We start from the raw sequence: 18441 nt of genomic DNA on the forward strand, positions 1-18441 counted from the left end.
GAGGAGAATCTGACTGAGTCTTGCAAAGATTGCTTGAACTCACTGGACTTGGTATGTACTGGCTCTTTTCCCCACTTTCACTGAAAGAAGTTAGTAAAGATAGTGCATGAAAGCTATAGGACTAGAAGATGGTGAAGTAAGTAGGAAACTGCTTGATTTCAAACCTTAGCTACCAATCGCATCAAGAAAGGCACAAGAAAATGAAGTATTCTTTTTACACATATGGTGTGCATTGAAAGCTGTCTATTACCATTGTAAATAATTTATACTATTTGGTTCTTGGCTAGGAGAGGCAGTTTTGTTTGTTTATTTATATTTGTGAACCAGGAATGCCCAGCTGGGATGTCCCATTTTTAATGGAGTCCTAGGGAGAAACCTCCAGTGCTAAAAATAATAAGCAAATAAGAGTTACAACAGATGTTATACAATTAAATAATACACAAAACATAATTTAATGTTCATTGCATAATCTTAAACACAGTAATATAAGAGATTAAAGTGTATAGATACTGCGATATGAAATAAGCATTGTAAAGCAAATATTGTTATAAATTAGTAGTAAGTATAAGGGATTCATTACAGTTTAAGTCAGATGATATGCCAACCCGCAGCTCAGAAAAAATAGACAAAGGCAGTTTTGTAAAAGGTAACAGAGCACTCAGGTGGTGCCACAGTTCCATATATAGTTGTTTTACAGAGGTGAGAGGTCAAAAGGGATTTAAGTGTCCATTTATCTTTGGTAGCGCTTATATTGGTGGGGGAACTTATTCCAAATTTTAACAGTGGAGGTGGAAAACACAGAGTCATGGAATTTATTGAAGGACACTGGAATATGGACTAATTGGTGAGCGGATTGTCTAAAGCTCTACTAAAAGGCTCTCCAATTAATAGCCTTGGATATATATGAACAGTTTAGGTAGCAGGAAGCATACCTGCATCAAAGTAAGGTAACTGTAGTCAGCATACCTCTCAACCTCTCAGAGCAATAAATCTGGACAAAGGCCAAAAAATAGGGACACTTTTTAAATATTGTTCTTACAAACTTAAAAAGTCGATAGAATAACAAGTTTTGCATTAGCATGAATTTTCTGAAGGGGTATGAAGTCTGAAACTGAAATGTCTGTCTTTATTTTCAGACTTCAACCTTCAATGTTTTGTGAAAGATTTGGCAGAAAACCACAATTTTATGAGAAACAGACCAAAAGTTTGTGGCAAAAATATGGACAATCTGCGTGAATCTGTACAGTTGAGAGGTATAGTGGTCAGTACCACTACCATGTCCAGAAACAAAATAGGCAGTCATATTTTATGTCGGTTCCAGTTTGCTTTGAAGTGTTGAAGCTAAATTATTAAAAAGATGAAACGAGTAGATAAGACAAGGTAGAAGGTGGGATCTAGGTATGGGGACTCTCTAACTCTGGCTGTTAGAAAGGTTTAGCCTTGTTCAGGTTGGACAAAGTGAGGCTGGTTTTCAGAACTATGTTTTGTCTATGGTAATTAAAAAATTAGGTTGATTATTGAAGAAAATGCCAATGATGTTAGTTGTTTCAGATTCTACAGTTAAGAGACCGACTGAGATGCTATAGTGAGTCACCTGTTGGAGAATGCATGGGGATAGGATAAGCTTACAACTGGGCAGCTCTGTGTGAAGGTTTAAAACAGAAAAACATTCATATTAAAATGAGGCATTTAGGAGTAGGTCCATGCAATTTTGTCATGTGTACACTGTGTGAATGGACGACTGTAGAACAGATATAAGGATATGCAGAGCAGAACCAGAAACTGTAATGGCAGGATCATTTGCATACTGGATTAATTTGGCATTACCTATGCTCAGTGCCAAATTGTTCAAGAAGTTGGCAAAGAAAAGTAAGCTAAGCACTGGGCCTTGTGGGACAAACAGAAGCAAGGTGTTGAGTTTGTGTAGCGGAGCTCCATTTTAGCACTTGTGATCTGTTCTCAAGGTATCTGCTGAAGCATCTAATAGTGTGTTGGGAGAAGCCAGTGCTCTTCGGAGTCTCACACAGCAAATGTATCATCAATCAATTCAAGAATATTGCACCTACAAATCTTCTAGTGTGAATTTCACCAAAACTCATTTAAGGGCTGCACTTGTGCCAGGATTGAGTTATTGGAGATACTCTGCAAGCTGTTTCTTGATGCATTTTCCAAAATGTTTGTAACTGGCGAAGGGGAGGTGATGAATAATACTTGTTCAAAGAAGTGGAATAATCACCTTTACGGGAATCACTCAGGACTTTTTATAGCGATGGAGCACAATACTCTCCATGATGGTTGCATCACAGAGTACAGTGACCGGGGAACAATGAGAGGAACAATATTTTTTTTAAAATGTTGGTATGAAATTGTCATTGACTGGGGACCATCATTTGTCTTTTACACGACTTTTGTGGACAGAGGCAGTAAAAACCATTATGATGGAAAAAGGAGGATGCTTGTAAGTTGCAAGCTAAATAGTATTTACTGTAATGGAACTCTAAAACAATCAAGAAAGTGAATGGCTTTCTTCCAGATGCATTTTAGATGGACAAGGAATTTTAATAACTTCCATACATTACAAAGATTTGAATGTTCATTTTATTGATTATAGTTACAGACTAGAATACCTATGGCCATTAGAATCAATCTTGGTTCTTTAAACTCCCACGGCTGATAATGCTCACTCTCTCCTGTTTTGTACTAATTATATATCTCTAAAAGAAGTCTGATACTTTCACATGCACATCACAGATTTTCTTCCTCTCTGATATTCCATCACCACTAACACAGGCCTATATCTGCTTCTGTGACAGACGGTGCTTTTCTGCTGCAAGATGAAGCTTTTTTGCCAAGTTGATATAGTCACTGTGTTAATGGAACCAAACGGTCAGCACCAGCTGTCGATGGCTGAGATACAGATAGTGTCATGTCACAGCTGTTCCATTATTGGCTCTTGCTATAGTTAATGGACTAAGAATGTTTCAGAACCCTGAATCCCTTTGCAGCAGAATCACCCCCATACTGTTTTAATTGTTTGAAAATCACACTCACCTTGCAGCAGAATCACCCCCATACTGTTTTAATTGTCTGAAAATGACACTCACCTTGCCAGATGTTTTGACTCCTTTCCAGATGCTGAAATAGACGGTGGTGAATATGAAGAGAAGACAGAGGGTCAACTGCCAGCTGATAGCCCCTAAATCATGCAGCCCACTTGATTTGTGAATCTGAAGCACTTTTCGCCTAAAATATAGAAGAGACTTGTTTTTGTTTTGTATTCAGTTTCTCCTGTTGCAGTAGCAAATATTCCTTTTTGTTAATTGTAAAGTTAGGTGTTACCTTATGCATGTTTATGATATGGTATCTGTACACTGATGTATAAGAACAGGTTGTACTTTGGTAAGAGCCAGTGCAAAACATTTAAAATTCTATATTTCATGTTCTCATTACTAGATCTGTTGTGATGTTTGTAGAAGTTCATAGGTGTTTCTCTAGGCTAACGGCCCTGCAGCCTATATAAGCCTAGCCCAAGAAGATTCCATGGCATCATGCAGCTCAAAGTTAGTTCCCTGTGCCCCTGTCAAGCAAGGCCACTGAAGTGATCCCCGGGGTGAACTTCCTATTATCCACCCACTCGTCAAGATTTCTCTTAAAGAAGGCCAGTGAAGTGCTCTGCTTGACGTGAATGGAAAGTTTGTTTCAGAGTATGGGAAGTCTCTGGGTTAGGAACCTGTCCCTCCAGCATGTTCTCTTTATTGTGGTAATGAGGTTAAGGTCCCTGGGTGTGTGGCACAGAGGGATTGGGATTTCTTTAGGTGTAGCATATCTAGCAGCTCTGGGTTAGACATGGATTTGTAGGTCGAGCAGAGGTCACCTCTAAGTAGGTGATAAGAAACAGAGTATAGCTGGAGTTTTTTGAGTCTGTCCATATAGGGCATGTGTCTAAGGCCTAAGATCCTCTTAGTGAGATATTTTTGTGGCCTTTCCAGTTGTTGTAGGTGTCTAGTGAGGTACATAACAAATGGAGCATTGTATTCTATAATAGGTCTAATGAGGGACGAGTAGAAAGGGATTATGACCTCTTTCTTCCTGGATGAGAAACCTTTTGTAATGAGATGTGCCACATAGAAGGACTTTCTGACTACAGTGGCAATGTGGTTATCAAAGGAGAGGTTGCTGTCAACCTGTTTCCCCAGGTCTCTTATCACACCTTTTGTGTTTAGTGGACTACTGCCTATGTGGTAGATGATGGGCACCAAATTTTTTCCATAGAGAATGACAATGCACTTTTTGGCATTGAGCTTAAGGCCATGGCTCTGGCACCAGTCACTGGTGTCAGTGAGGCCCTTTTGTAGAATGTCTACATCAGTTGGAAAACCAATAATGGCTCCCAGTTTGCAATGATCTGCAAACCTGGTCAGCCAGAGTCCCTTTATGTTGGCTTGAACTTCAGAGAAGTAGATGCCAAACAAGAGAGGACCTAGGACCGAACCCTGTGGGACACCACTTGTAACTGGTTGGTAGTCAGATTTGGAGTCCGCTACTTTCACAGTGTGGGTTCTATCAGTGAGCCAGTTGGCAACCTATCTTATTACATAGGGGTTTATGCCTAGTTTAGTGAGTCTATCTATGATTCCTTAATGAGGGATGGTGTTGAAGGCCTTGGCAAGATCTAGGTAGGCAGTGTGAACTACCTTGCCCTCATCCACAGCTCTGGTGGCGACTTGAAGAAGTCTATCAGGATGAGCAGGCATGATCTACCTTTCACAAACCCATGCTGCATGGGGTCCAGAGTTTGGAGATTCCCTATGTCCTTATTTATAAGATCCATGATGATATGCTCCATAGCCTTACATATCAGACTCATCAGGCTAATGGGGCAGTAGTTCCCAGGGTCTGTAGTTGCTCCCCCTTTGTGGAGTGGGATGACCGAAGCAGTGCACCATTCAGTAGGAACAGAGCCTGAAATGAGGCTGTGATTGAACAGGGTACTCAGGTGTGGTGCCAGTTCACTTTGTAATTCATGTAGCACACAGTCAGGGATATTATCATGTCCAATGGAAGCTGTATTCTTGGCATTGGACAGTGCGTTTTTTACCTGTGTAGCCATGATAATAGGGACTTGGCATTCCTCAGGTATTGTGATAGGCCCTTTAGGGGGTGAAAAGGGGGTAAAGTTCACACTGAACCTGTCAGCCAATATGTTGGCAATATCAGTTGGTTCTGTATATGTATTGCCATTGTGCTATAACTCAGAGCAGATCTGAGTATTGCCATGTAGATTCTTGACATAACTATAGAATGCCTTGTGGTTGTCTTTAGAATCTGCAGCAATTTTGTTTTTATAGCTAGCTTTAGAGGATTTGATGATGGCTCTCAGTTTTTTGCTGAGGCTAACAAAGGAGTCTTGGGACTTCACCATTTTCTGCAACAGTTTTTTCCTTCTTTTGTAGAGTTTGCTTATGGTGGGGGACCACCAGATTGGCTTCATTTTTTTGGAGGAGAGCATCTTGGTTCTGTTTGGTATGGCCCATTCCATGCACTTTTGTATGTGCTAATACAGTGCATTGGTGTATGATTCAGCAGTCATGCACCTATTTGCCATTTGCATGGGTGTCGAGAAGTTAGCCACCTCTGTTTTTAGAAGCCCAAAATTGTCTTTGGAGAAGTTTTTACGGTGGTTTCCTCTGGGGGGGGGGTGAGGGTGGGATGTAGATATCCATGGTGATTAGCTTGTGGTCAGATCTGACCAGGGAGGAGTTGATTACTGATGTAGAGCAATGGTCACCCATGTTACTAATGACCAGGTCAAGGATGTTTCTACTCTTGGTGGGGGTAAGAGTGAGTTGGTCCAGGGCATTGGAATTAATGAATTCCAGAAAATGTTGAGCAAGTGTGTTGGTACATGAGCAATTTTTCCAGTTAATGGAGGGGTAGTTAAAGTCTCCCAGTATAAGGGTATTGGGTTGTACCCTAATACTTTCCAGTGTGTTTAGGAATGTGGAGTGGAGTTTTGGGACATGGTGGGGGATCTATAGCAGGCTACAACCTGGATTGCAGTTTTACCCAGTGTTAGTTGTACCTGAAGTATCTTTGATGAGTTATGTTGGGCTACTAATCTGGAGGTGTGCATATCCTAGTCTAAAGTCTAAAAATAACATATTGAAATAAACAGTGTACTATCTAAGTCTAAAAATAACATATTGAAATAAACAGTGTACTATCTAAGTATAAAAATAGCATATTGAAATAAACAGTGTACAGTTAGTGCAGAAACTGAAAATGTTTTTCTTAAAAGCTACATTATGACATGGGTCTTTTTTTTCCACAATCCACCATCTATTCCTGCGAATGGCTGATTATGTTGTACTTGTCTTTTGTTGCCCTTAAAGAAAACAGACCCATGCAAAGGACTGGAATGGACAAGCTATCATGTTTCAAATGGGAGCTCTGTAAAGAAACAGAACCCAAGGTAGCTACACCAGGTAGTATTTGGTGAGTTATAGTCCAGTTAAGATGCGGAGATAGTTGATTGTTATAGCATATGTCTGCATTCTTTTTTTCTAACCAGTGGACTAGTTGTACACTCTGCCTTTTCAAAGTTCATCAAAATTGTTGGTTACTTGATGTTTCAAAAATCAGCTTAATACAGTGTGCTAAAACCCTACACATCAGTTAGAAAGTTCACTTACATGCACTTACGTGTAAAATTCTTCAGCAGGTGATTTTGAGTAGTGGTTCCAGGTGACATTGCCAGTGATGAAGTAGTTGGTGCAGTTGTCAGTATTCCAGGGATTCCCACAATTGGTCCATGGTAGCTCTGATGTAAAGGAGTTGGCAAGATAGTATAGGGCCCAAGCCATAATGGTGTTGTAATAGAAGGCAATATACAGGGCGATCATGAAAATAGCATAGCCTATCCCTAGGTTGAAAGAAAGCAAATATGAGCAATTGATTGGGAAAAGAATCAGCCCTTTCAAAAATTTACACTGTTATGAGTATTCTGGTGAAAGCTAAACGCAGTCAATTTACTTATTTAAACAGTGAATGAGTAAAAATGCTATTGCATGAATCACGCTGTCATATGAGGAAATGCTAAGCCAGAGTCATGAAACGAAAACACTAGACTTGTTCTTCACTGGTGAGCAGAGATGCAGTGACAGTTAATGAAAATACTTTAACTCTTCAACTTCTGTCTGAACTTGTTTGTGAGTTTTATATTGTTCTTCATCAGTGTTAGACACCTGAATTCACAACATGAAATGTAGTCTATGCTGTTAAATGAGTTGCCGAGTAATCCTTTCACAAAAGTTTTAATTCCTGAGTTTTACTTTAATGCATGGCTATCAATATTGAGAGGATCTTGTTAGAGGTAACTACATAAGAATTCTTGTCATTTGCCCTTGCTTAGGGGAGATTTTAAAGCTGAGTGTATAGCTATAATAGAACAAGTGCAATGATAAAGCCACTAGGACCCTCAAAGTAAGAATATATTGCATATACACATATACAGATCGCATACATCACTTATCCTGTAGAATATGAGAATGTGTTGGAGGTGTATGTTTATAATGTACAGGACAGCACGGAAAAACAATGAAACCACCCACTGATAAGGTGACCAGGAAAAAGCAATTAAAACATTATAGGTTTTATTATTGTGCGCTTTCATCCAAAGGACTTCTTCAGAATAAAACCATACCAATATGTACTTACTTTTATAGAAAAAACAGCTTACCAATTAATCAATTAAATAATTAGTATATCAACAAATAATTTAAAGTGACATTACATAAATAAGTTACAAAAAAAAATTTAATACATATAGTGTCATTGAGTCCGGATATTTGTTAGATTGCATTTTCAACTACCACAATGTTTCCCTTTTTAACCATTGTTTTTTATAGTTACCACCCTTATAATCTTCAGACAAATCTTTAAGAAAAGAAAAATAATTTTTTAAAGGAAACACAAAGTAAAGAATGTCTGTAAAGTGCATCATTTTTTGTTCTTAGGTCTAATTGCATATAAATGTTCTTTGACCCTTCTTTGTAACTTTCTGGTGGTCATCCAAATGTAGAAAGCCTCACACTGCAAGCAAATAGCAATTCCTCATGCTTATCAACAGGAAAAGAGCAACATAACTGGGAACTGTACTTTTGGGTAAGATGTCTGGTCTGCTGTATGAAAAAATTATTGAACTATGTACTTGTACTAATGGCATGCCAGAACAAAGAACCAACCAGAAACCAAATTAGTCCAATGAACATTTATTTTCAAATGCCTGTTTCAGATAATCAAAAAAATGTGCCTTTGAAGCCCCAAGGACAAAATTTGTTTATCATAGTTTAGCTTTCACCCCTCTTGAGGGATTACTTCTGTTGGTTTGCTTCATAGTATAAGAAGAAGGCCTTCTACAGAAATCGTTCATCTGGCATCCTTGGGACCTTCTACTATGGCTCAAGTGTGTCTGCTTCAGAATTATAGTCAGGTGTCTGATGCACGAAAAGATAAACTATGTAGAAGTTTCCGGTGGGAGCAAAATCTTCTGTGATCTTCAAGAAAATGGGAGTTTTATGAAGTCTTGATCAATTGCTAGCTCTGGTAGTGTGCTGTTTTCCCTTCCAATGTGAAAAGTAATTTTGAGACAATAATAAAGGAGATGCTTGCTACTCATAACTAAGGAACTTTGTGCAATGTTTCCTAGAGGATATGGAACTTCCTGACATACATAAAAAATACAGGATGTGTCTGACTTACTTACTTGCTGAAATACTTTTTTTCCTTTGTGCTTTAAACAAACATCATGTGGTTTTCATGTGACTGACTTGTTTTGCTGATGGAATTTATTCCCATGTTGTTAGCAGGCTTGGTTCAATAACAGATTGAAGAGCCAGAAGAGAGATGTTGGGGTAGTTGGCAAGTCCAGGGCTGGTCTCCCACCCCAGTGTTTTTTTCTGGGGGATAAGAAACAGAGCTGGGTTTAAGTCCTAGTAAGAGCAGGTGTTCTAAGTTTACATCTTACAGTGAATGTATGTAGCATGGGTCTTGTTTTTTCTTGCAGAGTTCTGCCATGATTTTTGCAACAAATGTTAATGCAATCTGCTCTCCATTTGGAAATGGTTTGCTTTGTCACTGCTAGCCCTTGCTTGTTTTCTACAAAGCAGACAAAGACTTGATATGTTTTCCTTGTGTCCTTTGTCCTGTCCAGGCAATATCTCAGATATGTATGAACACCTAGGGAGTGCAATGTCCTTTCTCCTTTATTCTGAGGATTAGAGGAAACAACAGAAGGCTGGATATCTTGATTCAGGGCCACATCAGTAAGGACCTTCATAATGAAAAAGGAGTTAGTGTGGAGGTTTACCTGGGTGTTATCGAATAGTAGGTATGGGTCTTTTTACATCAAAGGCTGGTGTTCTGAGACTCCTCTAGCTGGAGTAACTGCTACAAGGAGTGCAGCTTACAAAGACAGGAATTTTACAAGTGTAAAAGCATGCCATTCAGAGTGTGATAATACCATATCTAGTACAAAGTTTAAGTCCCTGGCCACTGCTATATTACTCTTGGGGAGCGGAGATGCAGAATGCACCTTAAGAATTGCTTGAATAGTGACCTGGATACCAATGGGGGGATCTACAGGCTGGCAAGCATTTCTCCTGTGGAAGTTTACACTTGTTTGCACTCAAGTCCAGCAGAGCTTCAAAGAAAACTATTTTCATTGCAAGGCACATATTACACTTATGCTCATTGGAAAAGAAGCACAGTCTGTTGAGACAATCTTCAGTGCTCCCTGCAACTCCTACTAGGACTGAGCCCAGATCAGACAATTGTCCAAGTAGGAGTAAATGTGGATGCCCTTGGTCATGCAATGTACTCTCACTGGGGACAGACATTTTATGAAATAATCTTTGCACTAGTTCTCTAAATCAAAGAGCAAAGCAGTAAACTGGATTGATGGTCCCCTGCCACAGGCCCACTTTTAAATCCAGAAATACCAAAATCTTGTGTTTTGAGATACCGAACTCAAAACATCGAGATTTCAGTATCTTGAAATTTAAAAGTGGAACCCCCCCACAAATTAAAATAAAGTGTTTGCAGGGGGGGCAAGCCCCCCTGTACCCCCCACACCTGCCCTACTTAAATATATCAACTCCAAGATCACGCTACAGTGAAGAGAACGGTAAGTGCAACAGGAGCGTTACTGTTCCCTTCACTGTAGGGTGATCTCGGAGTTGGTATATTTAAGTGAGGCAGGTGTGGGGGGTACAGGGGAGCTTGCCCCTCTGCAAACACATTATTTTAGCTGTCTTTCTTTTTTACGCTTTTAAATTTCGAGATACTGAAATCTTGATGTCTTGGGTTCGTTATCTCAAAACTCGAGATTTTGATATTTCGGGATTTAAAAGTGGACCCCCTGCCACAAACTTCAGATACTGACTGTGGAACTTAAAAATGGATGTGTAGAGGTAGGCAACTTTGAGGTCTAGTGTGACAAGGAGTGATAGACTGACTGTGAGTGAAAGCAGCACCTTAAGGTTTATCATCTTGAACTTTAGAATTTTTAGGAACCTGTTTACCTTTGACATATCTATTATAGGTCTCTATGAGCCCTCTTTTACTGCCATGAGGAAAAATCTTGAGTAAACGCCATTTGTATATATGTTCCCACAGACACTAACTCTAAAGTCTCCTGGGCTAACATTTATGATAAGGATGGTCCTACTAGGTGTTCCAAGGTCTTTCAGATATTAAATCTTTTCTTTAGGGTTTGGCCATTCATTGGAGCTTGTACTCTGGGGACTATTTGAGCAACCCACTGGTCTGTGGGTCTTCTTGTCCACTGTTGGTTGCAAGAGGTCCATTAAGTTATTCTGGACATATGAATGGGTAGTGGTAAGAGGTTTTATGATCAGTCAGGGAGGAGGAGACTGTGGTATTTACAACTACTCCTAGGAAAGGGCTGAGCCCTGAGGATTGCCAGGCTTCCATCTGTCTTCTTGCTGCAGTTTTTTCTTTTGCGTGGCCTTCTTATTCTTAAGCTGTTAAACTTTCCCACTTATGTTTATAAGGCTGCTTAGAGGGGAAGTTTCTGTCATACTTTGTAATGGGAATATAGAACGTGTTTCTAAGACACCATGATCTTTCCCTTATCCTCCAGCTTTTTGAATACATTACAGGAATAGGTTCTAAAGGAAGTTCCTTATACAGTGAGGCATTTAAGAGTTATGCCTTCACATCCTCAGACAGGGTCTGAGTCCTCAGCCAGTAGTGCTTCCTGATGGCAGATCCCATAGTAGCAAACACTGATGTTGCATCAACATAATAATACCCACATTGCAAAGCATTTTTATCTAACTGTAGAGCAATATGAATTTGGTGAAGAAGTTGGGTTTTAATGCTTTTGTTCTTTATTCCCTCATAACTTTCATGAATTGCATGAGGGCATACTTCTGGTGTTTTAGAATGTGGCATTGTCAGTTCATGGCTCTAAATGTCAGGGTTGCTGAGCCACACACTTTTGTGACAAATCTCTGTAGTAGTCCACTTTCCTTATCACTGGAACAAAGTATTGCTCCCAGGATCCAGTTTCGCTCCCCTAGCAGACTCCAGGGAAACATTATCTGGTCTGCAATGAAGTCTTTATATAAAAACTGATGAGGGCCTTGAACTCTACAAAACTGGTCTGGTTTCTTGGGGTCAGACAACTGAAATTCTGGGTCTCTGGAAGTAGCTACAAAGACATCCAGGAATTCTTCCTGGACTGCAGGTATAGTTACAGGTTTGATATGCCCCATTCCCAAAAATTCCAGACTTTTTTGGTAAGCAGAAGCATCATCAAACTGACCTGAGAAATTTTCTGTCAAAAGCGAGAGAGAATTCCCAAATTATAGTCCACCTGGTTATGGGTCAGGTATCCCATCTTTGTCGAAAGCGATAATGATGGACATTTTTAACAAGTAGTCCAGATTTTCCTCCATGGCAGAATCATAGAAGTCTTAGTCTCTCATAGGAGAGACTACCCTCTTCCTTTTTTTTGGGGGGTGGACATCAGACACAGAAGGATGATCAGTATGCAGGGTAAAAATAAAACAAACACCTAAATCACTTTATCCCGATCTTGGGATGCAGGCTGTCTGGGGCTTTAGCTTACATCCAGGGGAGTCTATTCTATAAAATTGGTATTTTCTGTGATAGATATCTTGAAAGGATGTTTAGGGTGATTTAGTTCTCTGGACATGATGGCAGTTACTATGAATGAGATCCTTCAAAGCTCTGTAGCTAGTTAGAGATCCCCTTTCAAAAGCTTTTAGGATACAAAAAACAGTGAGAGCACTTTACGGCAGTCAGGGTAGCTCAAGCTGGGCATGCCCTTGATCACCTTAGGAAGGAAATGCTGGGGTCTCTCATGCTGTGTCATCTGCTCAGATAAGTACACAACAAAGGGGCATTATGCTCTATAAATGACCTAATAAGAGATGAAAAGAGGTTGGTGATTACTTCCTTGAATTTAGAATATATATTCCTGGTGATTAGTCTGTCTGTATAAAAGTATTTCCTAACAGCAGTGATAACTAAGTAATCAAAGAGTAGTTCATTGTTAATATAAAAACTCTGCCCCTAAATATAAAACGACAATGTGCAGTATTACATTCAAAAAATTCCTCAAAACCCACCTATAATACATGGATATGCTCTTATAATAACCCTGGTTAAAAAATAACTATCTTTAAATTTTACCCTGCCCATCCCACACACACACACACACACACAAAACTGCTGTAACACATTTAGAATCCTGGTGTTTTGAACTGCTGTTCAACCTTAGTTTGTACATTAGCAAACTTTAGTGTAAAGTGAACGATGTATAAACCTCTGCAAACTGTACAAATTGCTGTACAGTCTCAATGTAATATTTTGCTCTGCAACATGCTCTGTGTCATAGTGCAAAAACATCTAATGTTTGTAAGTATACCTGTACTGTATCTGTTCATTACTGTTGCTTCCATAATCTCTAAACTTAATCATGTAGACCTCTAGCAATGTTTACTGTTAAGAAAATGATGTATATACCTCTGCAAACTGTAAACATGTTGTACTGTCTCAATGTAAAAATCTGCTCTACCATATGCTTTATATTTGAATGTATACACGTACTGTCTCTGTGTATTAATGCAGCTTGTATAATTTATATATGTATTCATGTGGAGCTTTTCTCTCCAGGCCTCCACTAAAATGGGACAGCCTGTCCAGCCGGACTTTCCTGGTAAACAAATATAAAATAAATAAATAAATAAATAAATAAATAAAATGACAGTACCAAGGCCCCAATGACAGAGTTAGTTTTTGGGGGTTATCTATGTGAAAGGAGCATGGGCATGGGTACCCATTTTTTCCAAAGGACACAATGCTGCATTTCTTGGCATTTAATTTAATTTAATTTTAGGCCGTGGTCTAAATATCACTTGTCAGTGCATCTTAGGTGGTGGTCACCTGGGGTGTTTATGACATCCCTCAGTTTGTGATCAGTTCAATTCCCAGCTGGAGCACCTTCTGTGTGGAGTCTGCATGTGCTCCCCACGGTCGAGTGGCATTTGAAAGACATGCATGAATGGGCATGCCTTCGTTGAAGTTTGGGTGTCGGGCTGGCACCTCGGCACCATAAAAATCGACTGCCAATCATTAGCGAACCAGAGTTCCGTTGTGGCAACCCCTAACCGGGAAAAGCCGAAAGAAAAACAACTAAACTTCATCAGTCACAGGCCCATGGTGTCAGCCTTTGCATCAGAGGAGTAGACATAAAAGACAAATGGTCCTGTTGGTTCATAGGTAAGTACTAGGCTAGCTGCCAATTTGAGCTATTTTAAGGACAGCCAGTTTCCCTTTTTGTGCTTGAAATAACCTATCCCCTTTGGTTATAGATTGTCGTTACCCATCCCATGGTCAGTAACTATATATTGGCCCTAATAAGATTAACTGTGATCATATCATAGATAATTTGAGAGAACCCATGCATGGGAGAAAGTATTTAAGAGCTGCTTCTCCTCATTAGTAATACAGGGGGCAGTCCCAGGGTAAGTTTTCTGTTTCCAATCCATAGATCTAAACTGCACTTGAAAATGGACAGGGATGAATTTTGTTTTATGTGGTATCCTCTGCAAAATATACCTGTCCCTCCAAACTGTTCTGTTGATGTTGTAAAAGAGATTTAGGTCCCTAGACCGAGTATTTCTGATGCCATTTGAGTTGCTGATGTGCAGTAAATCCATCAATAATGAGTCGGGGGATGTCTTGTATGCCAGAGAAAGGTCATCTCTTACAGTCTGTAGAATACTGAGTACAGTTTCAGGGCTTTGAATCGGTACATGCAAGACATGTTTAGGTCTTGCTTCCTTTTAGTAAGGCATCTCTGTGGATGTTCTAGTTGTTGCATGTGTCTGGACAGGGGCATCATAATCAATGGTTGGCCTAATGAGGGCTGAGTAAAGGAGGACATGATGTCCCTAGATCTTGACACAATCCTTTGTCCTTCTGTTTTGCACATCTTATAAACAATCTTCCACTAGACACATTTCTTAACAAGAAACCACTTGATTAAATTATTACTTATATGACATAGGCAATCATGCATTTATACAAATGAAAACAAACCATATTGACAACATTTTTGTTGCAAGCAGTGTACATCACTTATCTATCCAGTCACTGTTACTCACACATTACATTTCTCATTCAAATCCTGCCTTCTTTTAAACCTCATTCCGCCTCTGCATGTATTGTTCCCACAATTCCCATTTTTCTATGTAATTTGCTCCTATCCTTTTCTAAAGATCCAAATTCCAACTGTTTTATCTGCATTACTATACTCACTACTTCTAGTACAGTTGGTTTAGACATTGATTTCCATTTTCTAGTAATTGAATTTTTTGGCAGCCTCCATAATTAGACCCAGCAAGGGCTTACTATGTCTAGGCAATTCCGATTCTGTATCATAGCTCAAAAAAATAATTTGCTTAGTTATACCAATTTGCTCACCCACTATTTTTGAGAGAGTAGCCTGTAGGGAATTTTTAAAGTCTGCCAAGTCAATACACTCACAGAAAATATGTTCTCAATTACCTCCTTCTTCCCCATCACACCTCCAGCATTTACTATCTACCCAAAGAAAAATTCTTTGGAGTCTACTTCGAGTATAAAAATACCTATGTAAACACTTCCAAGCAAAGATTCAAAATCTCCTAGACTTTGATGCATATTTGGGAGACATACATATATCCCCCCATTGTTTCTTTGTGAATCTCTGATCTCTCTTCCCAATCCTTTCTAACTTCCTCTGATTGATTCTTATAGTTATCATGCAATATTCTGTATCCTCTACTAAGTATTCATTCTTTAACAGTAGCTTCTGTTCTAGATTCTACTAAAAACTCTGCCAGTGAGTGCTGACCTTTCACTTAGGATCCCTCTATTCCTTTCTCTTTGCCTATACAATGATATCAATCCTTGATAAGGAAGGCAATCTCTAGCCTGCAGTCCAAATAAATGCTTGGCCTCTTCCTAGTCTATTACCTTTCACTCTCTAATTATTTGCTCCCAATACCTTGGTTGTTTTGCAAGTTTTCTCCAATAAATTCCAGCCCCCTCTTGCCTATTGTCTGTATACCTAATTACAGTCATCCCTATTGGCAAAATCTCCTTTTTCCATTCCCATGTTGGCTTATTTCTCAGAATACTTTCTGCTACTTTATGAATACAATATTCTGTGTGGTTACTGTTATTCCCCTTAAGGATCTGCATCCATAGTCACAGTCTCTTCTTGTTTCTTGAGCTTCCCCCCTGTTTCATCATCATCGCTTTCTACTTTGAATTATAGGTTTCTGTTTATGTTATGTATAGGACCCTTAACTGTGCAGCTCTGAAATACCCCTTCAAATCGGGTGATCCCAAACCCTTTTGCCCTAATGGAAGAATCAGCTTATCCCACTTGACTCTTGCTGTTTTCCCCTCCCAGATAAAATCCTTCAGCTCTTTATTAATTGCTATCTACAACTTCTCCTCTGGTTGATAAAAATATGCCTGACCTACTTATAAAATTAAAGGGACTAAAAACATTTTAATTGCTTGTATCCAAATCTATAAAACAGAGCTTCCAGTTTCTCAGGTTTTGTATTATCATTTGTTTAGTCTCTTCCCACATATTCTTAGCTGCCAAACAAGAATCCATTTTAATCCATACTCCTAAGTACTTCATTTTATCAAGTCCCCCAAAATATAGATATTGCTGAACCAGTATTTGTGTGGGTACATAATTTACAGCTATTACCTTTGTTTTAGCTTCACTAATTTTGTATCCCAAAAAGATATGAAACTGTCAAAATGTTTCACAACACTAAAATGTTCTGTTCTGGGTTTTATCAAGTATAAAATAACATCATATGTAAATAGAGCCAGCTTTTCTTGACTACCATTCCAAATTATATCTTTGAATTTCTTAGTCCCTTATTTTCTTTGCCAGTGGTTCTAAATATAATGCAAATAACAAAGGGAAACAGGACAACCCTGCATGGTTCCTCTGCTCAAACAAAACTTATCAGAGAGGAACCCACCCACTTTAATTTTTGCCTCTGATCCCTCATATATCCTCCTAATCAACCTTATAATTTTATCAGGGAATGCAAATGCTTTCATTGCCCTGCTCATAAATGCTCAGCTTACTATGTCAAATGCTTTTTCTGTATAAGCAATCGACTCATGTTGGTTAAAAGTTGGGTCACTGTCCACAAAAGTTACCAAATCCCTAACAACTAGGTCAACTTTTAGGGCCATGTTATCAAGGTTCCCTGTGGTAGATGACTTCCAACAGGATACAATAATTTATCTTTTGGCATTTAGTTTCATACCATGATTTTGGCACCAGTTATTTATTTGAGACAAACATTCCTGCAGGATAGCTAAGCCATTTAGGAATTTAGTGACTTGTCCTAACTTACAGTCATCTGCAAACTTAGTCTGTCAGAGCCCTTTGGTATTGGCTTTTACTTCAGAAAAATAGATAACAAACAGGAGAGGTCCCAGCATAGAACCCTGGAGGACTCTGTAGAGGTAACTTCCCCTATTTTCATTATCTGTATCAATTCTGTGAGCCAGTTGGCAATGCAGCAGGTGACATAGGGGTCTATTCCCAGTTTATTTAGCTTTTCTACAATGCCTGAGTGGGAAATTTTGTCAAAAGCTTTGGGCAAGTCATGATATGCAGTGTGTACCATTTTGCATTCATCCATTACTTTGGTGATCTTTTCAGAAAACTCCACCAAGCTAATCATGACCTGCCCTGATGAATCCAAACTGAGATGGGTCCAGTGTTTGTAGGTTCCCTATGTCCTAATTGATTAATTCCATGATAAGTCTTTCCATGGCTTTTCATATGAGGCTGGTTAGATTTATGGGTCAATAATTGCCTGCGTCTGTGGAATATCCTCCCTTATGCAGGGAAATGACAGTAGCTGTTCTCCATTCACTTGAAACAAAACCTGTATGATGTCCCAGTGCAGATCCCTGGGGTATACCTCTGGTAACTACTCTTCTGGTTGAGAGTTGGCCTCCAACTTAGTTTGATTAGCTTTGCCCAGATCCAGGTACACAGTACAAACTAATTTGCCTAAGCCTAATGCCGTAGTCACTTGTTCAAAAAAGGTCCATCAAGTTTAGGAGGCAGGATCTGCCTTTAACAATGTCAGAATGTTATGGGTCCAAGACTAAAGACTGCTTATGTCTTTGTCAATAAATTCCATAATGATAACACTCTAGTGCCTTACAGATAAGGCTAGTGAGGCTTATGGGTCTATAGTTTCCTAGATCAGTACTGGGTCCCCCTTTGTGGAGGGGGATGACTACAGCAATTATCCATATCTCTGGATTTAATCCAGTGCAGAGGCTTAGACTGAATAGACTTAATAACAAATCAGCCCGACAGTCTGCATTGCCTGGGCCCATGGAGTTAGTGCTCTTAGCCATGGAGAGAGCAGTTGCTCAAAGGTAATAGGTGCAGGCATACTAATCTGCTGCAGAAAATTAGGTGGGGATAGGGGAGTATTGTTTGAGCTGAATTTGTCTGTTATTATGTTGGTTATGTCTTCAGGAGATGAGTATGTAGTGATATTTTGCATTAACTTAGAGCATAGTTGGGTAATACTTCTGAGTCTCCTAAACTAACTGATAAAGTCTTTGTGGTTATCATTAGTGTCGGTGGCAATTTTCAATTCATGGCTACTTTTGGAAGATTTGATTTTGTTGATCTTTTTGAGTTCTTCTCTAGCTGATGCAGTATCTCTAGCTTCTTCCCACTATATCTCACTGCAAACAATGGGTTGGTTGTACTGCACCCTAATCTAATCTGAACTGCTCATTTCTCATCGTATTTTTATTACTCTATGTATCTGT

General features: G+C 39.2%; 1 protein-coding gene across 1 annotated transcript in view; it reads right to left on the minus strand.

Annotated features, from left to right (window-relative positions):
- SLC6A4 (solute carrier family 6 member 4) overlaps nucleotides 1-18441 on the minus strand; it is a 726628-nt gene that overhangs the window by 291558 nt on the left and 416629 nt on the right. The window contains exons 4-5 of the mRNA XM_044054475.1: nucleotides 6703-6922; nucleotides 3105-3243 (exon numbers count right to left, since the gene is read on the minus strand). Coding sequence (XP_043910410.1) covers nucleotides 3105-3243; nucleotides 6703-6922 — 359 coding nt within the window. The remainder of the gene's footprint in view (nucleotides 1-3104; nucleotides 3244-6702; nucleotides 6923-18441) is intronic.

Source organism: Protopterus annectens, chromosome 13.part0 (assembly GCF_019279795.1).
Source record: "Protopterus annectens isolate FY-2018-M chromosome 13.part0, PAN1.0, whole genome shotgun sequence".
Lineage (NCBI taxonomy): Eukaryota > Metazoa > Chordata > Ceratodontiformes > Protopteridae > Protopterus > Protopterus annectens.